This window comes from Carassius gibelio, chromosome B10 (genome assembly GCF_023724105.1).
Source record: "Carassius gibelio isolate Cgi1373 ecotype wild population from Czech Republic chromosome B10, carGib1.2-hapl.c, whole genome shotgun sequence".
In the NCBI taxonomy this organism is placed as follows: Eukaryota; Metazoa; Chordata; class Actinopteri; order Cypriniformes; family Cyprinidae; genus Carassius; species Carassius gibelio.
The window spans coordinates 9,618,586-9,643,988 of NC_068405.1; the positions used below are offsets into that span (position 1 = coordinate 9,618,586).

The following is a 25,403-nucleotide window of genomic DNA, read 5'->3' on the forward strand; positions in this document are numbered from 1 at the left end:
ATGCTGAGTAGCTATATTTCCTGTTTCTACAGAAGGACTTGTTTCGTAGTGAGATTTGTTGATGACTACATTTGTGCGTCCTCTGATGTAAGTGACACAAAGACAGGCAAGAGCTCATTGAAGACAATGGTTTGCTTTTAAAGGCAGTGGTTTTTATATTTCCTGATATTATAATTGTGCCTGATTGGAAACTTGTGATAATAAAGATTTGTTGAGTCATTAATGTTCATATTGTGTACTTTTGTGTATGTGTGTGCCAGAAGAAAGTCTTTTGAACGAATATATATCTTTTTAGTTGACTTGTCAGTATTTTGTCACTTGTCAATTCCTTTAAAATCTAAATTCCGCTTATTATGTTGAATTTCATGAAATATGACAACACTAAGTCATGTTACATGTTGCTTGTTAGATGACCAAAATGACTTTAATTGCTCTAAGATGGGTTATGTGTGATAACTGCTTCACTTGCACTGTTTGGGTCTTTACTCCAGTCTATTTTCCTCTGTGTTCTTCCTCTTTGTACCAATGTGACCCAAAGCATCATGGGTGAGCTGCCCAAATGTATGGCCATATTGAAATCTGTAACCTGTTGACAATTACATTGCTTTATTAATATAAATGATAGCATACTTTCTTCAAAGGAACATAATTACCATTTTTACATACCTGGTACGTGCCCCATGTAAGAGGGTAAGATCCCTGTTTTAGAGGGGTATATTGTGGATATCAGAGGCAAGCTGGTGGAATCCTTCCTTTGCAAGTCGAAGGAGGTCCGACATGCCTTCATCTCATTGCCAAACTGGATCAGTGCCTTGTTGGTGATGATGGGATATCCAGCACCAAAGAGGAACCGGGCTTTGGGAACGTAGCCAGTAAAACCTATCAAAATGGTTAAAAAAATTACAAATTGGCACAAAATTCAGAGCTACTGTATAAGCACATTCTTTACATTTAAAAAACTCTCTGACTCCTAACTCTGGCTAACCTGAGATGAAATACTTATGTGGGCTGCTTTCCTCCATGATGTATGGGGAGCCTGGTGGTTTCCAGGGGTGAGGGGCCTTGTAGGGGGCAGGATCTTTAGATATGGCTGTAAGAGGACTGTTCAATCTTTTAGGCTGCAACAAAGGACAACCACTAGATTAAGTATAATATCTTCTTATAAAGAAGTTGAAAAAATTAGCATATGATTATAGCCATAAAATAACAGTGTCTTTGAATCAGGGAACTTTCACAGCTTGTTTCAACACAATGAAGTGATAATTGCCTGAAATCATGCTCTGTCCTGATTGAAGAGCATGTTTAGGAACAGTACTTCTTCTCATTTACTGGGCATGTGACACTCGATCTGCTTTGATACCTGATATTTAGCATGTATAATTAAACAGGGTGACCCTACACTGGGGAGCTGTGAAAGAGAAGCAATCCGACTGTGACAACTTACTTTGAAGTCTGGGAAGCTGTCGTTGACAGTAAAAGACAGGTCAGCAGAAGCTTCACGCAGTCTTTTTTCTTGTTCCTGGCTGAACTCTGATAGTGCATCTCGACAGGTTTCTGCATATGTTTTGCAGAAGTAGTTTTGACGCAATGGAACAAAACCTTGGAGCACAAGAGCGAGATTTAATGCATGTTTACAGTTTTGCAAGCTAGACACCAAGTATTGCAAACCCCCAAACTGTTACCTGTGTATCCCGGAATCATTTTTTCCAGGTTCCTTCTGCCTCCATGTCGGCTTCTCCAGATTTCATCGCGGGGTTCTGAGTCGTCCTCTGTGGATGGGAAACGCCCGGTATGGAGCACAAGCCTCTGTGAGTGAGACACCTCCGGGGAAGACAGGAGCTTTGCTGTTAACTGACCATATGTCTGGCCCATGTGATACTTCAGCTGAGGACAGTAGCCTGCATACCTAAGCGATGTTTGGAAGAATGATTATATTATTATTTATTATGTCCAAATAATTAAATGTATACAAACATCTAAAGGTGATGCTTTATAAAAGCTATTTCAAACGACTGATTCTGTTTTCTGAAGCAAAACAATAGATGTTTGTAAGAAAAAAAATTTTTTTTATTATTATTATTTTTTTTTTAACTATGGCCAGTTGTTCTTGCTTCACCATCACATAGTGAAGTCTGATGTAAAAGGACTCATGTCACTTCTCAAGTCATTACTTCACTGTAGAGATACATGATGCATCAGCTTTGCAGGTCCCATAAACTTGCATTATATGGATTGCACAGAGATGGATTACTATTCTAAAAATCTTTATTTGCGTTCATCTGAAAGAAAAAAATCATACACATCTGGGATAGCTTGAGGCTAAATGAGAGAATTTTCGTGTTGGTGTGAGTGTCCATTTAAAGGCGTATTTATATATTATATTATACATTATATTATTAAACCAATACATTAAATGTGCATTTGGTAAAAATGCTAAATGAATGCTGGAGATTGAAATAATTTGGGTACCTAAGTTAAAAGTTAGTGAAGAAGTTGAAGAAGAGACATTTCCAATGATATTGATTGATTCACTGACGGATTCATTAATTAATTTAGACCAGAAATGCTCAAAGCAAGCACACACACACACACACACACACACACACACACACACACACACACACATATATATATATATATATATATATATATAGATATATATTCATTTAAAAAAGAAATGTATATTAAAAATGTTTTTATTTAAAAATAATATTTAAAATAATTGATTTTGAATAAAAAAACATTAATTGCAGTAATTTTCAACCCACAGCCCTCAATCTAGTTTGGGTTTTGTCCCTTCGTAGTAAACCTTTGGCCAGCTCTGATTTAGACAGACAGGTAATGTATACACCTTGCAGTAAGTTACTATGACAGCTGGCAAAACACAAGCTCGTTTTAAGTTACATATAGAAAATATTTTTTTAAGCTTTAGTTTATTTCAACATAAACGCCTATAAACTATCAATTATCATTCAAAATAAAGATATTGGTACTTTTTCAAATTCAAAAATAAAATACGAAACATCTAATTTATGAAACAAAATACAAAGCAAATAATTTAATAATAATACAGAAAAATAACTGAGAACTCACCCTGGGATGTACTGTGGGTCAGGTGTCACCAACACTTTACTAAATTTAGGTGGAAACTGCTCCATATTTTCAAACCCGCAGCAGTTTTGATTGTTGTTTAACGGTTGCTAGGAGATCAGCGTCCGCGTGCCATTATTCAGTCAGAGAGCGTAACGTCACGCTCGGAGTCCTCCAGTCACCCTGAAGAAGAACTCAGAAGTGTGCAGCCTCCACCTCAATTAAATGAAACAAAATAACTAATTCATCAACGAAAAGATAATAAATTCATTTATACTCTGAGTCCATTAAATCTTTTAAATATAATCTCTTTCAGCGGTCAGGTAAATCAATGTTGGTCAGGTTGACATTTGCATGGGCTCGTTTTATTTGGCTGGTACTTACCTGGCAAAGATAACGTTACATGACAAGTCAGTTACTTGTGATGCTGCAGCCTCTTGTGGGTAATAGGAGAAATGCACCCATATATGTATTTAAAAAAAAAAAAAAAAAAAAAAAAGGGGGGGGGGGGGGGGGGGTTATTATCCGTACATAAAATATTTTAAATGAAGAAAGAGGACCAAACCTAGCCTATTTTACTGACAACCAACAAGAGTTAATTAAACATAAGCAACCCATAATGTTCCAGTTAACTGCAATATGTTGTTAGTTTTGTCAAAACACAAAAGGTGATTTTTGAAGAATCTTCAAGTTCTTTTCTATAGGCCACAATTAAATATTTAAACTAACACACACATAAACTGCTGCAACAATATCATTGCGTCAGTGAGTGCTTACCAGAATAATCATTTTCAGCATGTTCCATGCAGGGGATGTAACGGGGGAAGGTTAGGAAAATTCCAAGAGCCCGACTGGGAGAGGTGGGGCGAAATGCGAATGTGGGGGGCACAAGTAAATATTCACTTTAGGGGACCCAGAGCCCATAGGGACACCCCTGGTTTCATGTGAATGTTTACATAGGCCTACACTCATTTTCCTTGATCCAAATGAATTAATTCTGACAGTAGATTACAAAATACTTTTTATAAGTACCTTATATGTTGCAATTGCATTCAAATATTATTGCACATGTGTATTTCAATTGAAAAACCATCCAGTTTCCATTTTGTGGTCGCGCTTAGTATCAGAAAAAGTGTCCATCACAAAACACAATTTTACCATGTTGACTCATCTATAAATTCTAGAAAGTCCAGTTGGATTCAAAGTATTTTGTTATTTCAAGGATTACTAAACGTGTACACTTAAACTTTATAATTTTATAAAAAAAAATAATTTAACTTAGGCCACTGATAAAAAGCATGGTAAATTGTGCAACAGAAAAGGTCTATTCCTCAGCTGTGGCTTGAGAAGCTTGAAATATAGTGAAAGTGAAAGTGAAGTGACATTCAGCCAAGTATGGTGACCCATACTCAGAATTTGTGCTCTGCATTTAACCCATCCGAAATGCACACACACAGAGCAGTGAACACACACACACACACACACACACACACACACACACTGTGAACACACACCCGGAGCAGTGGGCAGCCATTTATGCTGCGGCGCCCGGGGAGCAGTTAGGGGTTCGATGCCTTGCTCAAGGGCACCTAAGTCGTGGTATTGAAGGTGGAGAGAGAACTGTACATGCACTCCCCCCACCCACAATTCCGTCCGGCCCGAGACTAGAACCCACAACCCTTTGATTGGGAGTCCAACCCTCTAACCATTAGGCCACGACTTCCCGAATGAAGGAGTCATATAGACTATATTTTTATTTCCAGGTGTGGTCACTATTGCAGAAGGCCTTGGGAGGTCAAGAGAGAGGACCCCACACAAGAAATGCATTGACCTTGCTGTGACCAGTGTCTTCTGGGCGCATTGACATGTGAGGACATAAATAACTTTAATTTAGGCACAACTTTATTATATGCAATAATAGTATCATAATGCAATAATGTAATAAACATAATAACACAAATTATTGTCATAATACCATAAACCGTATCGCACTGCTGAACTATCTTCATAGGAGTGCACCTCGCATGTATCATAATTATTGTTTAACAGTTTGATTTGTGGTTTGCATTTTGTTCTTTGATGTTGCATATTTTCATTTTTCCTACACGAGGCATGCTGATGTTATCAATAGACAGGAATGTGTATTCCTCTGCGTTGCTCATACCGGCAGATCCTGCATAGCTGTGAACTGAATGACACTCTACGGTCCTAGTTTCAGTGCATTATTCACGAGAAAAATGACATTTCCTCAAGCTTGAGTTGGTTCTGTTGGCAACCAGTACAGACGGATGCCGAGTGAACAGCACTTATGTTAAGTTGTTACAAATGGATCACTTTATTCATTTCTCTCATGCATGTATGCTGTAACCATGTCTTAAACATTAATGTGGTGGACCAAACCCATTTTTGTTGAATATGTCAAAAATAGCTCTATTATTGTTTTTTCAGGTATGAATTACATGCATCACTTAAAAGACCCATGTTTTCGAATTCAAAACAGCTAAATTTCACATAAAAAAGTCAAGTTTGCATTACTGCAACTACTTAACATTTCTATTTAAAACACATACTGCTACATACTTCTTACCTTGCTCTCATTTTCACTGGAATCCATGTCTTTGATTTGATTGGCCATCTCAATCATTTTGACATTTTTAAGGAAGACCACTCTTTAAAATGTACTTTAAAAACCTTTTGTCATCCTACAAACAAAGTGGTGTAATGCAGCAGAGCAGAAACAAGAATATAAAATACTGGGGTGGACAATTTGGTCATTGGATTATTGAACGGACTTGTCCATGGTGGTTATCTTTTCAATACATTGAAGACTGTATGTACTTTCCTCTCAGGATACATACAGTACCAACAGATTCTGTTACTTTGTTTAAGGGCTTTGTGAAAGTTTCATCATGCTCACAACATGTCTTGACAGATCCGCCACGAACATGAGCTCAGGATTTTAGGAACGGCACTGGAAGTGGAGCATTTGTCAGAGGCTGATTGAGAAGCATATGTCGGAATGTGGGCGGCCCCAGAAAGGTGTTTTTAGCTCAACGTGACAAATCGACCTGCAGGTTTCTAGTCAGTTGTGAGAAAATCAAGGTGCTTTGAAGAGTTTCAAGTGTTCTAATTGACTACTGAAAGAAACAGAGCACTGGACAAGATTATCAATGAACCTATATAGGAATTTTGGGAACCTCCTGGAGAGTTGGGCGACCGAAGGCCACCAGGATTTATACTTACAGCCTGGACCTGATGTGGATAGATTAGATTCCATTTCTAGGGACTACGTCCCACTATCCAATATAAAATCCGAATCTGAGGACTCTGGATTTGAGACGGTTAGTACAACCAGTCCCTGTCATTCTCACCAGTGTAGTACATTGATGTCTGAGGAATCACAGCCAGTTTTTGGCTCTACAGAGGATGAGGTTCGACCTTCATCCCCGTCTCCTTCTATTTGCTCCTCCTCGTCCTCAAGTGTCGATCTCAGCTCTGTGGTTCGAAAAACGAAATGTCTGCTGGTGGAGCAAGCTTTGAGAAGGACAGAATCGCCCTCATGGAGAAGACGGCCACATCAGATGAAAAGGGGGACCGCTGGGCCATGGTATTGCTCTAACACGGCCTCTTTCCCAACCAGACTTCACTCAAACAGCTCCAGGCCACATCATCGGTTCGCTTATCCAAGAAGAACTCATTCACAACCATCAGATCCCAAGAAAGCAGCACTGTACAGAAAACGCCTAAAATTACACCGACATGGCCAACCAGTGCACAGAACGTTTGAGGTGAGAAGTCAACATCTACTGTACTTCCTTTAAACATGTCTGTTTTCAAACAGCTCACAGAATCATATATTAAAATATAGGTTAAAGAAACATTTTTTTAATCATATTGTGTTGCTTGATATGTATATAGGTTTTAGTTGTATCGGTTTTATGATTTGTTCTATTTTTAAAAGTTTAAAAGTTTTTCTTTTTTTTTTACTATGCTATTTTTTTTTTCTTTTTGTACACTTTTTGCAACATTTGTTGCTTTTAAATATGTTTTATAAATGTTTTTGAATTTTATTTTATTTGCTTGTGTTTATTTTACATAGAAACTCCTTTGCTAGGGAACAACAGGGTATATGGGGTTATAGTATCTCTTTATTTGTTATAAAATAATATACTTTTATGATTAATGCAATCATGCTGTTCCATCAGTGAACACGTGTTTCGTTACCTCATTGTGCACTGCCTCAGATGCACTTGACAAGTACGTGACATACAGTATAGAGCTCATTTGTCATGTCTCACACTTAACATTGAACACTCCACACGCTCCTCACACTTCAAAATGACTTACCTGGAATTTGCACACATTTTTGTCATATGCATTACAGGCTTTTTGTAACTTTGCATGTCTCGGGGGAAACAATGCAAATGCAAAAACACCTAACATAAGGTTGCGTTTGTGAATTTCTTTAATTTAAGTTTTAAAATGAAAATTCCTATATTTTTATATGATAATCTCAATAGTAACATCACATGACATGGTCAAGGTCAAAGGCATATTGCGCTAAATGCACTTTGACCTGCATCATGTGAGTCTTCATCAAGAGAACAAGAAATTACAAGCAGTCTTTCTTTTATGACTAACTCAGGTACACAATGAGCAGGTTATCCCCTACATATTTAACCCCACTGAAACACGCGTTTGATTCTTTCTTGAACACACACAATGCACATGCACAGTCTAGACATCCTTTTAATGGACTCTGGACTGGATCTGTGTTATGAGTTGCTAAACAATCGTTCTAAGACTGTGGACCCGGTCGGTTCAGGTGAGAGAGGAATGACTGGAATGGTGCCATCAGGCTGAAATGAATGTGTGGGTGTTGAGGAATGAATGCCACTGATGATAGAGATCTGTGCTGGACTTTTTCGAACGCTATTACTTCGACTCATGAGGAAAGATAGCTTTAAAGAACTGTAACCAAAACAAAAATGTCCTTCTAATAAGGAAATATCAAATGTCATTTGTGTGTGTGTGTGTGTGTGTGTGTGTGTGTGTGTGTGTGTGTGTGTGTGTCACCAGAGAGTGTTTATAGTCTAGTTGTTGTATTTTTTTTGAAACAGGGGAGTCTTGTGGGGCTTGTTGTCACATAAGGAAACTGTCAATAAGATTTTATATTTATATTAAGACTTACATTTTAGATTGATGTATTTTAATTGTTTATATTTAGGTTACACATTTTTTACATAAATAACTTATTGTGATGCATATCAGTCAGTCATACATTAATGAAGTAGCTAATATTTATGTTATCATACTAATAAACTGCGTGGTAGTACTTACTGTGTACAGTTATCCAGTCTGCATGTACAATGTATGTGCTTATTTAGCAAGTACAAAAACTGGGTTATTATCCGTGAACCTAAACTTAACCCATGTATTTCCCTTATACAAGTACACATACTGTAAAGTATAGTGTAACCAACTGAATGTGTTTTAAATACACTTTAAGCATCTTTCTATATTTATCAATAAATCAAATTTGTTCTTAACTTACTGGATACTGCTTTTCACAATGAACACATTTATGCTCATTTGAATACCTGTATTTTGAAAACATTTAAATTAAATTAAATAGTTTTAAATAGTTTATAATAAACTATGCCATGATGTTTTTTAGTGCAGAAATCTTACCTGTTTGTAATCTTACAAATATGCATAACATTGCTTGTTGGTTAAGGTTAACACTTTGTAAACTTTTTTTTTATTATTATTGTGCTTCAAATACATTAAATTTTTTTAATTTAGGCCTAAATATTTTTGAGTGAAGTGATCACTGTATAAACTCTGGAAAGCATTCAGACAAATGGTCAGCTCTATAAATAATGTAGATATTAACAGAAATTCTGAAGTGGTTTCTCAGGATAAATGTTATAATTTTTTATAATATAAATATATTATATATATATATTTTTTTTTTAAATATATTTTTTTGTATAAATATATTTTTTTAATAACTCTTATATATTTTTTATACAACATTTTTAATAACATGTCAGTTGACTTCCCTGTAAAGGGCCAACATCGTGGTGCTGTCAAAACATTACTCTGAGCAGGAGCTTCTATTAAGTCAGTCGTATCAGTTTGGGGGTGGAACTATCTGTTTGATCAACCAATAGCTGAAAGGGGGAGTGTTCAGGAAAACTTATTTAAAACAGTCAGTCATTGTTTTGTCAGTCTGTTTGGTTATGCTAATAGTACAGAAATTACACACTTAATCTTTAACATTATTTATTTGCATTCACTTCGTCAGAAGCTCAGCTTCCCTATGTGCTGAGATTTTCAGTTGTTCAAAGCAACTCAGAAAAAAACGCCCATAATCTATTTGGCACTAAAAACAGAGAAATCTATAACAGAGATCAAGTTTTACATCTTATATAGTTCAAACTGATTAGCTTTTGCCTGTTATACCCCACCAAATTAGATAATAAAAGCTTTACTGTTCCCAGCACTGGGAATCTTAATGAATACGGGTCTTGATTTCTCTGTCTCAGCAGCTTGTGGACAGTGATCAATACAGGCTGGACAAGCTGTCTCCAGGGTTGCTGTACCTGGAGCAGGTGTGCAAGATGCTGGAGAACATTGCAATGCTACAGCAGCAAAACTACAGCCTGCAGAAAGAGGTGGAGAACCTGAAGAGTCAGCATGCTGAAATGGAGGTTAGTCACTGATATATATCTCACAAAGGTTACTTTTTTTAGGTCTTATAATCAAGACTTTCCAGTTCTGTCTTGCTTTATGTCAGTTTTCCAAAAGCAGTGTCGTGTGTCAAAATGATTTCTTATTGTTTCCTGTAACCTGAAACCTCATATTTCAAGCACATTAACTCTTCTAACTAGTGTTTTCAGTGTGGAAGCTTACATGAGGAGGAAATAAGCTATCCTACCAAGCAAGGTTTACAGATTCTGGGTCATAAAGATCCAGCCAGTGTATCGACTCACCCCCAAGAACCCATTGTGTCTCTTCAAAGTTCAGTCTCTGGCACTCAGGCAGCTGCAGACCGTCACAGTGAGTCTTCTTGACAGATGAACTCAGTGCAAGTTCAAATCCCTAATTTTTTTAAAAAAATGAAACATTCTGGGTTTGGTGGATGCCTGTTAAAAATAGATGTCGATCCTACAGGAAGAGCAGGGTTTGTTCAAGATGAACCTATTGCAGAAGTCTTAGTCGAGGAACCTGATGGTAAAGATCCTGTAAGTAAACAGTGAGTGCCAAAAATTCATCATTTACTCACCCTGACATCTTTCGAAATCTGCTGTTCTTTTTTTTTTAATTCTTTTGAACACAAAATGAGTAATAACAGACTGTCCAAGTTGCTTTTCATACAATGAAAGTGAATTTTGAGCATAACTATTTTTAGTGACTAAAAACGTCTGTTGCAGTCTGTTTATCACAGAAATCTATTGCAGTGCTTCAGAAGACTTATAAAGTCATTAAGTCATATGTACTTTTATGAGGCCCTGGTTTTAGACATTTTACTAGTCTTTTCCTTTTGTGCCCTGCAAAAATAAAACTTGTTTTGGAACAGCACGAGGTTGAGTAAATGACTGCGTTTCATTTTTGGGTGAACTATGGAATGTGGATGTTACGAGTTATTATAATAGGACTGTTCCTCTATTTGTTGAACCAGCCACCAGCAAAGGAGCACAAAAAGCGGAGTAGAATCCAAAAACTTAAATTCACATCCTTTAGAAGGCAGGAAACGCAACAGTCTGACAGAGAAAGCAAAAGGTAAATTATTTTCTTTAGCTTGACATTATTTTAAGTAATTACTATTTTAACAATTACAGTATGTATCATCAATAAAATAGCATTCGTCGATCTTAATAAATGTACTTTTATTTAAAGCTTTCAGCCTGAGAGGAAAACAAGAACACCAAGCTTTTTCAGTAGGAACAGAAGTATAACGACCCGTCTCTAACATTAATGCCACATTGATGCCTTGTAATGGTGGCATATGCACACCTCCCATTTACCTTGGTATTATAGCACTTTTGTATGTATAGCTTGTTTAATCAAGTATTTAAGGCTCACTTAAATAAAGTACTGAGTAGTACTAAAAGTCTTTATGTACTTAATGGATACTTTGTTTTGGGCAGTGAACTTTATGCACTGTATTTGTTAATATTGTATTGTATTTGCAATGTAAATTACTGTCAGTGTCAAGTTTTCATTACCAGATCCATTCATTGTATGATAGTTATTTTCTCTTTTATCATGATCTCTGTCTGTAAACCTTTGCTGCTAAAAGAATTCCTTATTTTGTAATAGTTAGGTGATTTCATAACAAATTGTTTAATATAATAAAATATATATACACCACATTCTTTGTAAGTTTACATACTCATACATATTCACATCCCTTTAGCAGAATCTGATGTTTTGCATTCTTAAAAAGAAAGATATGGATTTTAAGTTTTGCACGGTACAAAATAACAACATTTTGCACACAATGAATTTATGCACAATTATTAGAAAGGCTACAAACAGTAATTGATGTATGACTAACAGGAAAATCCACTAGTTCCCTTGCTTTGGTCCGGACCAAATACAATGTTGATTTTTATTGTTTGGTGTGGTTCGTTTACACATTGTCCTTTGTGCAAGTGAACCATAAATTGTGAACAAAACCAGACATGTGCTTAAGGTCATCCATTCATTGATTCATCCATTCAACCGTACCAGAGTTTGTTTTGAACGGGGCCGGGACCGCCTCTTCAGCTGGGCCTCGGTATGGTTGTTTGGTCCGCACCCGAGTGCGATTGCTGTATTCACACCAGCCCAAAAGATCCGAACCAAGGGGGGAAACAAACTTGAGTTTGATTCAATAGAACCAAACAAGACAGGTGTGAATACACCCTAAATTTTGCAGATATTAACAGAAAAGCCTAATCACAAACACTACGTAACTTAACAAGTGAAAGTTTAGACCAAACAAACAGTTTGACTTTTAAATTCTTTATTGGTCTTTATTATACCCAGGATAGGGGGAGATAAACTTCCCTTGGCATTCCCATGTAAAGAGATGTCAATGACGAACACATCCAAACAAGAGATCGAGGGCTATAGGGAAATCCGATCATACATAAAATACATTTACTCTGATATTTCATATTTCTGTCTTTGCACACAAGTGTCCTTTTCACTTCAAGTCTGCATAGCATCCTTTGCTATTAAATATACAGATTCATCTGTGACACTTCGGAGAAGGTGAATGTGTGTGACTCAAGGTTTTTTTAGATGGTGGAATAGATTTTGGGATGAGTTGTGCTGGTCATTCACCCTCTCCGTTCTACATGATGCCACAGGAGGAAAGAGGGTTGGCAATTTGGCAAGTGCAAGCTGACTGACAGTATTGGCGCACTGTCTGATAGCAGCTGCGGTCCCCGTCGCTGCCCCACTGCACTGTCCCCGCTGGGTCAGGTGGCAGCCGGCTGAGGATGCTGGTGTTGATTGCCAGCGCGGCTAACCCGTAGTCGGTGAAGAGCACGGTCTCACGGCGGCAAGTGGGGCAGGAGATGAACTTGTACTTAGGACAGGACTCATATAAGATCTGTAGGCACTCTTCACACACCGAGTGCAAACAGGACAGGATGCGTGGGCGCTTGCCGGCAAAGTTGTAGGTGTGTCCACAGGTGGGGCAGTCCAGCGGTTCACACGGCATCACTGGGCCTGAGGAGGTGGAGGATGAGGAGGAAGAGGTGGAGGAAGAGCGGAGCACGTACTGGTTGACGATGACATTGTCCATCTTGTAGTGGAACTGGTGGTAGCAGATGTCGGATGTGCTGGTCTTGCGCTGGGCAAGATAACTTGCTTCCCGCCGGAGGATGGGGGCAGGAGGAGACACTAGGGGTCTGGGTGGAACCACGGTGTTGCCGTTGACCTCCATGGACAGGTCACCACATGCTCGGTTGACGATCACCTCCCCCTCACCTCCTCCATCCCAAGCGACGCGGGGAGGTGGGGCGAAGCGAGGCTGGGTCATGGGGACTGGACACTCACAAGGGAACTTCTCTGATTGGATAATCTTGACAGTGTCCATGGGGATGGTCACAGGTTGGCGCCGCAGGCAGGACATTCACTCCTAGGCTCAGTGTTCTTGGCTAGAGGAACTTGGTGTAGCGTACAGTCCTGGGAAGAATGTCTTCAGTGCACTGGGGGAGGACACTCAGCCATTGCAGGGAACGTGAGGACGGATGGGTTTGTCCATTGTTGTCTCAAAGTCCCTTCTTGGTCACGGGCTGTGTCACCCTGAGTCTTTATGTGGCACAGATGGACAACGACTTCCAGCCAGTGCACAGTATAAAAAGCCCTGAAGGACAATAGAGGACTATGTCTTGCTTCAGAGGTCACAACAAGTTGCAGTTTGTGGTTCAAGTGGTTATAAAAGTCTTGAGGCAACAACTTACACCCTGTTCACTGATATTGCACCACTGAGAGTTGTTAATTCGATATAACTGGATATTCAGTGATATTATTACATATAAATGAATTTGCTGAACACTACAAAGTGCATCACACTTAATATCAGAAGATATGTTGGCAATTGTGACATAAATACAGTAAGGACTTAAATACAGAGTACCTTGAAGAGAATCTTAGGATCTTACTAAGAAATACTGTTTAGCTTAATACTGTTGTTAACCAAATGTCCGTAGAGTTTCTCATAGATTGCCTTATGAGTTTCAGAAGGGAACTGATGCAACTAATGTCACAACCTTCTTCCTGTTTCAGGTCCCCGTTGTGGTATGACACTGCCTTGTTTTTGCTTCCCCTTGTGATTGGCTATGCTTACACTTCCCTGACCTTTGTTCTGATAAGCTTTTCAGGGAGGTGCTCATGTGGCATTGGAAAGATCTGGAAGGTGTTCTCCCAGTCCTTAAAAGATCAGAAATCCTTAAGGGTCTGCGTTGAGCTTGACAGATTGTGCGTCCACTCTTTGGTGACGTGACAGGTCCGAGAGTGTCTCAGGAGTCTTGCCAGACCTTCCTTGCTTCCAGCACTTTTCCCAAAGTGGTGCAGATATGCAGACTCATAGGTAGTGCTGTTTCTGTTCCTGGAGGGGAAAAAATAAAACAATTCAGATGATGCTAATGCAAGGACACAGCTCAGCCTTTTCCAGGCCATTTGCCTGCACTCTTGGGAACGGTGTCTAAAAAGTGTCCTGTCATCTAGAGCTAAAAACACAGCAATGGGGAAAATCTGATGAAGAAACTTTAAGAGCTGATTTTGTGCAAAAGACTTATCTGCGCAACATGTCCATTCACAGCAGAAATCTGGAACCCTGCAGGATCTTTGCCAGTCTAAAAAACTGTCTTGCTCTATCTGCCAGCTGCCATCTGCGGCCCTGTGGGGCATGGGCACTGTGGAGGAAGAGGCTGAGGACCTGACCACAGAACAATCTGTACTTCTGCTATGACCCTATACATGTATTACAACACAACACATCTCAACAGAAGCCAGCAACTCTAAAATGGCTGCCAGTGCTTATTTGAAGTCAGTTGTGAAATACTTTTCGCAACCTATTTTACTTTCATAATTTGGTATATTTCAGTGAAACAGGGTAGTCAACAAGAAAAAATTAAGACTGGACTTGATTTTATTTCGCATAAATTGTTTGGAAGCTAAAAAGTGGGCGTGGCTTACCAAAATAAAGATTATGAAGAGAAACACTGTTTTTCTTTAAAATAATACATGCATAGCCTACCAATATACTGTAATATGCATGGTCTGATTTCATGTTGACTTGTTCATGTTGGTTTCATGTTGAATGAGCTCGTGCTATATTTACGTTTAAGATATTTTGTAGACATTCTTATCCAGAATGATACAGCGTGAGTAGTATTGTGATATATTTGGGAATATATTGTCAACAGCTAAAAGGAAGATGTAAGGCATGACGCACAACCTCTTTTTTTCTTGACACTGTACTCACAATGTACAATAGCATGGTTTGAGTATCACACTGTTTTTTATAAAAGTATTGTAGAATACTATTAAAAACACTAATGAAGCGTATGCTATAGTATATTGACCAATAAGCATCCAGGATCAGAATCTTTTTCAGTTTTGTTTCAGTAAGTCATTTTTGGTTAGATGGGCATGTGAAATGATGTGACAGTTTTAAAACAGAGTTATCTGAGATAAAAATGTGGTTAGATGTGGTTTGTGATTGTGTGTGAGCTTTATTAACAGTGGTGATCACACTGACATAGCTGTAATAGTTCTCTGCACGCTATGCAAGATGTGATGATAGAGAATGTACTAGAGAGAAAAAATGAGAGGGAGAGAGAGAGAAGCAGAGAAAGAGGAAGCTGACCTACATGCAGCAGAAAAAGGTAGAGAGAGAACATGGGTCCTTTTACTCAACCTCCACACTGTGCTTGTGATCTTATGTGATAAAATAGAACGCTTCCATTATAATTAACAAAGCTGCTTACACTGCAGACGCGTGACAGCACTTTAATGAATATCACAGGAGCATCTAGTTTTGTCGCATCACAGTGCTCTGCTCGCTTGCAGAGTCGAAGAGGAATGGTACATTCATGTTGGAATTACCATAATGACCAGATTCTGGTTAGTAAAAACAGTCTTTGGACTTGTAATTACACATTGGAAACTCTGAAATTAATGAAAGCCTGCGGTGAGATTATATAAAAACTAATGGTACTCGTGACATCAACACGGATAATAAAACAAAGTAGTCCATATAGAGTATGCATTATTTTCCAAGCCTTCTGAAGCTAGACCTATATGAGAGCACTGTTAAAGGAACAAAACAAATTTAAGTAATAATAACCTGAAAATTGGTCCCTGCTTTGTATCTTACATGTTTGGAAAGACATGAGAGTGAGTAATGACATAATTACAATTTTAATTTTTTTGGATGACTTATTCAAGGCAGTTACCTAGCTGCTGCTATACATTTACCATGTTATTTTCATACAGTACACTCTTACTCACACTGTTGGTGACAACCACATGTACTTATCGAGTCTTACTGTCTGTATGAACAAGAGGCCATATCTATTCTCACACTAGTCATAGATATCGACTGTAACAGTGAGGGACTAAAGTAAATATCAAAGATGGCGACTTCAACAACATGGGAAATTCTTATGACAGTTGATGTTCAGTTGATGGTGCATTCACCTGACAGCAGCTTTATAGCCGAGTGGAGAGTGAAGCATTTCAGTCTGACAGAAGAGGTTTGCAGAAAACGCAGGTGCATGTAAGTTCGGTTGTCACTCCCAAACATGAACTGTGAGTGTGAACTTAACTGTATTAATCACATGAATACAGATCCGACAACCATATTCTGTTGCTGCATTAACGTGACCATAATGGGCTTTATTTTTTCTTCAATGTTTTTTAAGACAATAGAGGAATTAGTATAATGTCCAGTATTTTGTTTTCAAGTCTAAGTGGATAAATTGGACTTTAATTTACAATTATTCTCACGGTTGTCTACCTCAAACGCTGCAGAAGTAGAGCTGCTAAAATCATCAAAGACTCCACCCACCCCAGTAACCATCTTTTCACTTTGCTGCCATCTGGTAAGCGCTTCTGTAGCCTGATGGCAAAAACCGAGAATTTCAGGAGGAGTTTCTTCCCCCAGGCCATCATGCTCCTAAACTCTAAACCAGCCTCTTAACATCCCCATGCCTCCACTTAATGTTCACTTTATCACACTGACAGTGTCACCCTGTTTGCACATTTGCCTCTTGTACATTCCTGTGTATCTTAATATTTACGATTACAGTATAATGCACATATGCACATTGTATATCCCTGTATATCTTAATATTTAAGACTACAGTTTACATTCATGCACATTATTTTGCGTTCTGTATTTAATTCTACAATATACATCTTTTTTATATTTTATTCTTATATTTTTATTGTTTACTTTTATTTCATTCTTACATAGCTATATTTATGTATATTTTCATCTGTGTTGTTTTCTTTAATAATTGCACTGTCCATGGAGCGGACCTGACTCACATTTCACTGCTGGTTATATATGCTAAATATAATTTTGTATGTGACGAATGAGAATCTTGAATCTTGAATCATATGTCAATGGACAATGCTGGCATTGCAGATATATCTGAGAACATATACAATGTATTTACCTTAAGAATGTATTTCAGCAGTCAAGAAATAAGTCATTTACCACAGGAATCAAATGCGGCTATGATTCACGCATGGCGTGAATGCGCCGTAAGCTAGATTGTCTATTTATGGAATCTCTCCACTATCTGTGTTCTTCTTTCCTCCTCCCCCATTCATCCATTTCTGAAGATTCACACTGTTCTCCACCCACAGCCGTGGACCTTCACTCACACACACTCTGGAACATGTGCAGGCGAGCGCACGAAAACACGCTTGTTTTGAACCAGCTCCTTGACGTTGTTGTGAACGTTCTGACCTAATAACTAGTCATCATAACCTCTCTTTATTCTATTTCCCAGCTCTCTCATTGGTTTAGTTGCTTGCAATGATTTAATTAGGATGCGAACACAGGATGTGTCATCAAACCGTCCTCCATTTTCTGGAGGTCACAGAAGCACTGATCAGCCAGTAACTGTCAGTCACATTCATTCGAGTTGCCACGGCACCGCAGAGCTGCGAGGCAGAGCCAAAAATAACCACGCGCTCTTACTGGTTCACACACACACACACACACACACACACACACACACACACAAAGGTGTGAATAGGCTTTCTGACATCAGCGTAGTCAGCTGGTGCATGGGCGTTGGAAACCGTGAGATTTGATGAGTGAAATGATTCTCAAGCCTTCAGACATTTCTATTTAGAGATTATCAGTTATACGGGGGAAAATTATATATATATATATATATATATATATATATATATATATATATATATATATGTCTCTTATGAGTCTTTAATGCTCGTCAAGGTTAAATTTATTTGATCGAAAAGCAGTAATATTGTGTAATATTATTACACTTTTATTAATAATATTGGTTTCCTATTTTAATATAGTTTAAAATATTATACTTTAAAAGTTTTCACAAGCCATTACTCTAGACTTCAATGTTACAAGCTCCTTCAGTTATAAAATGCTGATTTGTTATCAATGTTGATATTTTTGTGCTGCTTAATTATAATATAGATTTTTTTTTTTTGAGGAATAAAACGTTCAAAATAACAGCACATTCAAAATAGAAATATTTTCTCAATTTACTATTACTTTTTATTTAACACATCTTTGCTGAATAAATGTATTAATAGAAAAAAAGAAAAGAAAGAAAGAAAATATTTACTGACCCCAAACTTTAAATTGTAGTTTATATTGTAACGCATAATTCATATTTTGTATAAACACTGTTCTTTTAAAATTCTTCAGAAAATTCAGCTTTGCTTCTCAGGAATAAATTATATTTTAAAATAGATTGAAATAGATTTTAAAATGCAATAATATTTCACAAAAATACTTTATTCTGTATTTTTTGATAAAATAAATGCAGCCTTGATGAGCAAAAGAGTCTTCTTTAAAAACATTAACTTACTCTGATCCCAAACTTTTGATAGATATATATATATATATATATATATATATATATATATATATATATATTAAATCGCATTAAAAATATTTAAGAAATTATTACATCAGACATTAAATAAACACGTCAACATTAGCATTAAAAAAGATCTTGTAACTGTGACACGAGTGTAGTGCTCTCCAGTCTACATATGTTCTTTTTGCACTGTGTATCGATTAATCTGTTTGTTTGTTGGTCTCTCATTGCACACAGGATTTCATATTTGATAAGTCAAGCTCCTCCGTTATGTAAGAAGCTCATGAGAGAGACAGACAGCAGATAACATACTAAAGCAGGCCAACAGTCTGCTGCCCTGTACGGCACTGCTGCGCTTAATGAAATCATGTGTGTTCGATCCTGTCAGCACAAAACATGATGAAGAGAGCCAGAGAGGATGAGGTAGAAACAGCAAATAACTGAGATCAGCTGGGCTGAGATTTCCAGAAGCATGGTAAGCCGGTCTCAATGATCTCTATGGCCCCTATCATCAAAAATTTTCTCAGAAATGTAGCATTGCATCACTTGCTCAGCAATGTATGCTCTGCAGTGAATGGGTGCCGTCAGAATGAGAGCTGATAAAATATCACAATAATCCACACCACTCCAGATCATCAATTAAAGTCTAGTGAAATGAAAATGTTTTTGTAAGAAAAGAGAAATAAATCCTAATTTAAAACAATGCTTCTGGCTAAAATACGAGTCCTCTATCCATAATGTTACTTTCTACAGCGAAAAAGTTGTCTTGTCTAAATAAGGAGAGAAATGTACATGCTAACATCTTCTGTGACATTTTTTGGTTGCTTATTTTGTATTCCTGCGGTATCTCACTATAGATGATTGAAATCTCATTGCTATTCCACATATATATATATAATGTGTAGTCAATATTACTCAGTAATAATTAAAATGCTCCATATAATAACTTTTTTTTAACACTTAATACAAGAATATGTGTTCATAAGACAGGCTCAGTTACTGAATGCATTGAGTCAATAACATTCTTAAGTTCATTCAGAACCTTATCACATTGTCAAGACATCACATTCCAGCACATTCTGGCACCACCATGACATAAAAACACATTCATATAACTGCACTTCCCCTATTTTTCCAAGGATATAATATTTATTCTTGTATTGTAGTTTAATATGCAGAAACAAAGAATGAATTTTGGGGTGTAATACCTCAAACCCGTAATTCCTCCGTTCATCTTTGGAACACAGTTTGAGATATTTTAGATTTAGTCCAAGAGCTCTCAGTCCCTCCATTGAAACTGTGTGTATGGTATACTGTCCATGTCCAGAAAGGTAAGAAAAACATCATCAAAGTAGTCCATGTGACATCAGAGGGTCAGTTAGAATTTTTTTAAGCATCGAAAACACATTTTGGTCCAAAATAACAAAAATTACGACTTTATTCAGCATTGTCTTCTCTTCCGGGTCAGTTGTGCGTGCGTTCACAAGAAGACAATGCTTAATAAAGTCGTAATTTTTGTTATTTTTGGACCAAAATTTATTTTCGGTTCGGTACAGGGTGAGGGTGAGTCATTAATGACATAATTTTGGGTAAACTAACCCTTTAATGTATAAAATGAACATCAGTGAACAGGGATCATTTGGGCTGCTGCATAGTATTAAAAATTATAGCCAATTTAAGCATTGTTTTACTGAACTAGCATTGGCTTCTTTCTGGGAAACAATATGACTGCTTTCCACGATCCAATCAAATCCTGATGGATAAAATCCTGCCATCATTTTTTTCTCACAAAAAAAATAAAAAATAAAATTACATTACAGAAGCGAAAATCACTTTTAAAACACTGAAAATCATCCATCTGAACTGTGATATAAAACACAGAAAGCATGTAAACAGATGGATGCACAGTCATCAAAATATCTAGAACATTCCTGTGCTCATATCCCTCTCACTCCCACTAATACACACACACACACACACACACACACACAATGAACAACAAAAATACACACAGGTACCACCCAGCACATTCCACAAGCACATCTCTCTCCACCACCCGTCTCTGTCTCTGTCTCGCTCTCTCTGGATGCATTTCACCTGTGCGTGCGGTGAGACTGTCAGCAAGAGGGGCAGCATGTCCTGTGCCAGCGATGCTATCAGCTGTTGACCTCTGTCTCACAAAGCCTGTCCTGAGCCCTGCCCTTACGACTGCAGGAAGTCTCACACATGGGGATCTCATTCAGGTTTTTACATGAAGTGTATGAACTGTAATATCAACAGTAAACAAAGAATAAAAACTAAAAGTCTTAAACAGTTTTATTTTTTCAAATAATGAAATATTTTCATTTTTTAATGTTTATTTATACATTAAATATTATCCAGTATCCCCACAGATTTTACTATATAGCAAATATGGCAACAATATAAAATTAACAAATATAAACACTATGACTGTTGTTTACATTGTGGCAAAATGTAAACAATATTAACGCCCAGCTCTAATCTGCTAAATTCGAGGCATGAAAACATTAAGCTATTATAAACATTAACATTATGATTTTCTCTAAATCTGCTTTGAAAGCACTAATCATATAAATGATAAAGTCATGTGCATTCTTATTACCATCAAACCTGAACAAATATAGAATGCAGGTGAAACAAATGCAACGAGATATATTTTTTATGTCATTTATGGATTTGAGAGAGGATAATTATGATAATTATGTTAAATATTTCCACATCATGTAGTTGAATAGAACTGTGCTTTTTACTGAAAGTTTGTTACTGATCATGTCGGCTAGAAAAATTTCGTATCAGTATTTAGTGATTTAAAAACTTAAATCTAAATGGAATTGTTATCAATAATTTGATTTAAATATGTAAAGTTGATTCACCCTATTTTCTAAATGCATGTTATTGATTTTATTGTCATTTATTTATTTTAGATTTCTCATGTTATAACTTATTCAGCATATGCTGAATTTCCTCAATCATTTCATCCTCATAAACCTGTGCTCTTTTCTTGAGATCTGCCTCCAGCCAATCAGCAGCTGATAGATCAGATGACTCCACCCTACATTTTTCTATAATCAGTTGTGATTCATAATGCAGAAGAAAAGACCTATTGCTACACCTGAATGATTTAATAAAACACCATTTTATGGAAATTTGCAATATTATGTGTTCGTGTATTTATTTTACAATTGCACTAAGATATACCAAGCAAATAGCGAAGAGACCATTGTTTTCTAAATCCACCAATGGCATCTCAGGAACCACCAGCATGCTAATCTGAGAGCTGAAAGAAACGTAATATAACATTTTTAGTTTATTAATCTACAAAATATTTATCTGGTCCTAATCATTAAATGTATCACTATAATACTTGACCTGTGTTTTTAATCATAATGGTTTACTGAAACCATTTCCTTCACACATTAGTTAGGTTTTTATTTATCTGTTTTCTAAGAAATAAGATTACTGGCAATGATGATTAGATTCTATGAATATGTGCTTATCTGCTGTAATGATTTATGAATCTTGTCTGATCGTGAAGTGTTGGTTATTTACCTGTTTGAAAACCTATGAATGCTTGGATTTACTTCATTCATGCAGCAATTTATTTGAAAAGTTTACCATTTTAGATGCTGTCGACTTTGTACAGATTAAAATGCAGATGTGTTAGAACCACAGTTTACTAACTAATATTAATGAGATCACGATTGGCATTTAAAGGAGGCTTTTAGCTGTATTATAAACCTACAAGAACAAGCACAATTCTGTGATGAATCGTGCAAAAATCAGCTCAAGATGGAGCAGATGAAGTCTTGAGAATGTTCTGGAAGATAAAATGAAGGATGGATATCATAGTCTTGCACTTGTGTGTTTCTTTGTGTTAGAAATGGCAGTTGTGTGTGTGCCGATCTGCTGAAGAGAATGCAGGTCATGCTTGTTTTAGTGAGGAGGAAGCAGTGTTTAATAATTCAGTGGCTGTCATTCAGAGCAGGCGTCAGCCATTTTACCCACAGTTTATTTACGAGAGAGACGGTTTGTTCCCTTAGCCTCTGTTAACGTAGATCACCTAGTCCTTTCCACAAGACATATCGCAAAGATCATTACTGACACTTTTAGAAACTGGTCGATTGCGAGAAAACAACACAACCAATTAGCTTAGAAAGGTTAGCATTAGCAGAGTGACATAAACAAGCTATTAATTATCACAAAACGCTTGCTAATCATTGAACTGAACTTATTTTACCACTACAAACATGGATTTTTTACACAACTACGCAAAATAATCAATGAACCAATGATCCCTTGTCAAAACCTTGTAAAGGAATGTTAATATCTGCATTTAATGCTATTTTCTGTTCTAAAGTAATGCTAGGATTTCTGTCATATTTTGGAAGCAATCTTAAATGGGATGAAAATAAGAAAGAGTAATGTAAGGAGCCGATAGACTGGAACTGTTTCTTGAGGAATTCCTTATAGCAATTTCAGCTTAAAAATTAATGAAGTGCAACTGGAATTTATATCATAATTTGCTTATTCAAATATTATATCGTATTATCTCAAACAAGCATCGTCTAGCATTTGATTTTAAGGGGGTTTTGAAGAATTCATTCACACCAAGCCTAACAATAACATTTATCAGTACACAGTCATTTTGGGCTGATGTTGGCATGACCTCAGGTGCACAGACACATATTGATGGGAAGTATTGATTGCTGAATCTCCATTGTGACAGGAGGCTGAATCTACAGTACAGGAAGCAAACAGGGACTTCTGGGTGTTTGGTCAAGGTTTTCGGCACTTATTAGTATTCTGAGAGTGTGTTAGCAGTTTTTAGTGCAGTGTCGTGGGAGGGGTGCGCCAGCAGCGGCGGTTATGCAATCAGAGCGGCATACGCAGCACACTGACTGCAGCGCTAGTGCATGCAACACACACACACTCGCAAGCACAGGTCCTTCTCTGTCTTCTCTGACCACACATGTGGGTTAGTATGTGTGTCGGTGTGTAGTAGTCCCATGTGATCAGATGCCCACTCAGATAATGTGAGTCATTGATGGAATCTGTGTTTGTGTGCACATGCAATCATCAACTGCAACCTGGCCGATTCCACAACATGGTGAACACAGCCACACAAGAACAGAAATGCAAGTCTTGCGTGATGATGTGGGACCCAGAAATGCAAACATATGACCCACATGCAAATATATGCTTGCTTATATAAATGTAAAAAAAAACATTTATTATATATGTTTGATATATCTTATATATACATGTATATCATTAATAAAACACCATAATATTATATAATTGAAATATTTATTTATAATTTATGTGCTGTATAAATATTTTAGACTATATATTTATCTAATCTATACATCACACATTTAAAAGTAATATATGTTTTTTAAATTAATTATTAATAATATTTTTTAAATTATTATAACAACAAATAACACATTTTCTGATTTTTTTGTTCGATTAGGTAAAGGAATCTTTTGAATGAAATTAGATTAAGGAAAAACATTCTCATTTTGCATGAACATAAACAATACATTTAATTTAAATACAAATACATTTAAGATAAGATGCACATGCAAAGATAAACTCAAATGAGCACAATGACCATAAAACACTAACAATACAGCCTTTTAGGCATCCTTACCTGTATTTAGTGGCGAGTCTCTAGATTTGGATGAGTGGTGTTGTTAATTCATGAGATCTTGCTATCTTTCTCATATGCGGACACAAAGTTCCTGTGATTCAGCTGCTGTCTCAGGCTAACCTCAGGCTAACTCGTCCCTCCGAGCGCTGCCCATCACAGCAGATGCTCCTGTTGCATGCGAGAGGATGGAGGAAAGACTTCCCTGCCTGTCTCCGAGGATGGATGGAAGGGTGGAGGATGGGAAAGATGGAGGACGAGATGTCAGATGCGTCATTAAGCACCGTTCTGTTCTTCTTCTTTTCCACGATGGGCTCTTTTGGTCCAGTGTTGGTCTTGGTCATTCACTCACTCATTCATTCAGTCACCCAGTTATTTATGTAAGAGGATTCTTGGATCCACACTCTGTCCGTCCTCTTCTTACTGGGAATTCACAATCGTTTGCTATTTCTTTGCAATATTTCAATGAGACCATTTCTCATTTCCTTTCTTCCCCCCCTCTCTCTCTCTGTCAATGAGAGCAAACACTCATACACACCCGCACACACACTCTCTGACTCACGAATGCATGTTCTGCCTCTGTTTCTGTGAGTATCTTGACTCTTCCTCCTTGCAGACTCTCTTTCTCTCTCTCTCTACCTCTCTCTGCTGCAGTGCCTCTGCAGGCTGGATCACGTTTTCAGTAGGAAAAAAAATCTAGCCAATCAGAGCCCCCAACTCATCCCCCCTCCCATTGCAAGCTCTCTCAGTCTCCATCCATCTCTTTGTTTTACTCTGCCTCTCTGCCTCAAACAGCGTACAGATGCAAGCACACGCACGTGTGTTTTGTGTGGTTTGTCATTGTATTCATTCTGGATCATTCTCACGCATTGAGCCCACGGTCCACAGAGACATTATAAACAACCAGGTGAAAGATGCAGTACAAACACATACAATAGAAATTATGATGCTGAAAGGATGACAATTAGCTTGTGATGTTGTATAAGAAATGGTGTGCAAAACAGCTGTAAGATGTTCAAGGATAGTAGGTT

General features: G+C 37.3%; 3 protein-coding genes across 6 annotated transcripts; 1 reads left to right on the forward strand and 2 right to left on the reverse strand.

The window, feature by feature from the left end:
* Positions 1-190: 190 nt before the first annotated feature.
* On the reverse strand, positions 191-3,527 carry fam166b (family with sequence similarity 166 member B). Its single transcript, XM_052567364.1, has 7 exons — positions 3,475-3,527; positions 3,094-3,273; positions 1,683-1,906; positions 1,445-1,599; positions 986-1,118; positions 667-879; positions 191-586 (listed from the first exon to the last, which is right to left on the reverse strand). The coding sequence occupies exons 2-7, from the start codon at positions 3,156-3,158 to the stop codon at positions 483-485; spliced, it is 894 nt and encodes a 297-aa protein (XP_052423324.1). The 5' UTR covers positions 3,159-3,273; positions 3,475-3,527; the 3' UTR covers positions 191-482.
* Positions 3,528-6,000: 2,473 nt separating this feature from the next.
* si:dkey-106l3.7 (uncharacterized) lies at positions 6,001-11,471 on the forward strand. 3 transcript variants are annotated; one of them, XM_052567322.1, is made up of 6 exons: positions 6,001-6,878; positions 9,642-9,806; positions 9,987-10,155; positions 10,270-10,351; positions 10,778-10,878; positions 10,996-11,471. In XM_052567322.1, exons 1-6 carry the CDS (start codon positions 6,261-6,263, stop codon positions 11,052-11,054), a joined length of 1,194 nt encoding a protein of 397 aa, XP_052423282.1. In that variant the 5' UTR covers positions 6,001-6,260; the 3' UTR covers positions 11,055-11,471. The 3 variants fall into 3 exon arrangements, with proteins under 3 accessions (XP_052423282.1, XP_052423280.1, XP_052423281.1); XM_052567320.1 differs by having other exon boundaries at positions 6,028-6,878; positions 10,270-10,340; XM_052567321.1 differs by having other exon boundaries at positions 6,028-6,878; positions 9,645-9,806; positions 10,270-10,340.
* A 618-nt stretch (positions 11,472-12,089) lies between these two features.
* Positions 12,090-25,005, reverse strand: rnf208 (ring finger protein 208). Of its 2 annotated transcripts, none has more exons than XM_052567323.1 (2): positions 24,376-25,005; positions 12,090-14,203 (listed from the first exon to the last, which is right to left on the reverse strand). In XM_052567323.1, exon 2 carries the CDS (start codon positions 13,223-13,225, stop codon positions 12,440-12,442), a length of 786 nt encoding a protein of 261 aa, XP_052423283.1. In that variant the 5' UTR covers positions 13,226-14,203; positions 24,376-25,005; the 3' UTR covers positions 12,090-12,439. The 2 variants fall into 2 exon arrangements, with proteins under 2 accessions (XP_052423283.1, XP_052423285.1); XM_052567325.1 differs by lacking the exon at positions 24,376-25,005 and adding an exon at positions 19,910-20,065.
* Between the last annotated feature and the right edge of the window lie 398 nt (positions 25,006-25,403).

What these genes read in the sequence shown, in the direction of transcription:
- fam166b (XM_052567364.1), bottom strand. Translation starts at nt 3,158, where the DNA reads ATGGAGCAGTTTCCACCTAAATTTAGTAAAGTGTTGGTGACACCTGAC. An exon ending in GACCCACAGTACATCCCAGG is followed by an intron (nt 1,907 to 3,093) that starts GTGAGTTCTCAG and finishes AACATCGCTTAG; the next exon opens with GTATGCAGGCTACTGTCCTC. An exon ending in TTACATGGGGCACGTACCAG is followed by an intron (nt 587 to 666) that starts GTATGTAAAAAT and finishes AATTGTCAACAG; the next exon opens with GTTACAGATTTCAATATGGC.
- rnf208 (XM_052567323.1), bottom strand. Translation starts at nt 13,225, where the DNA reads ATGTCCTGCCTGCGGCGCCAACCTGTGACCATCCCCATGGACACTGTC.
- si:dkey-106l3.7 (XM_052567320.1), top strand. Translation starts at nt 6,261, where the DNA reads ATGAACCTATATAGGAATTTTGGGAACCTCCTGGAGAGTTGGGCGACC. An exon ending in GTCAGCATGCTGAAATGGAG is followed by an intron (nt 9,807 to 9,986) that starts GTTAGTCACTGA and finishes TCTTCTAACTAG; the next exon opens with TGTTTTCAGTGTGGAAGCTT. An exon ending in TCTGACAGAGAAAGCAAAAG is followed by an intron (nt 10,879 to 10,995) that starts GTAAATTATTTT and finishes TTTTATTTAAAG; the next exon opens with CTTTCAGCCTGAGAGGAAAA.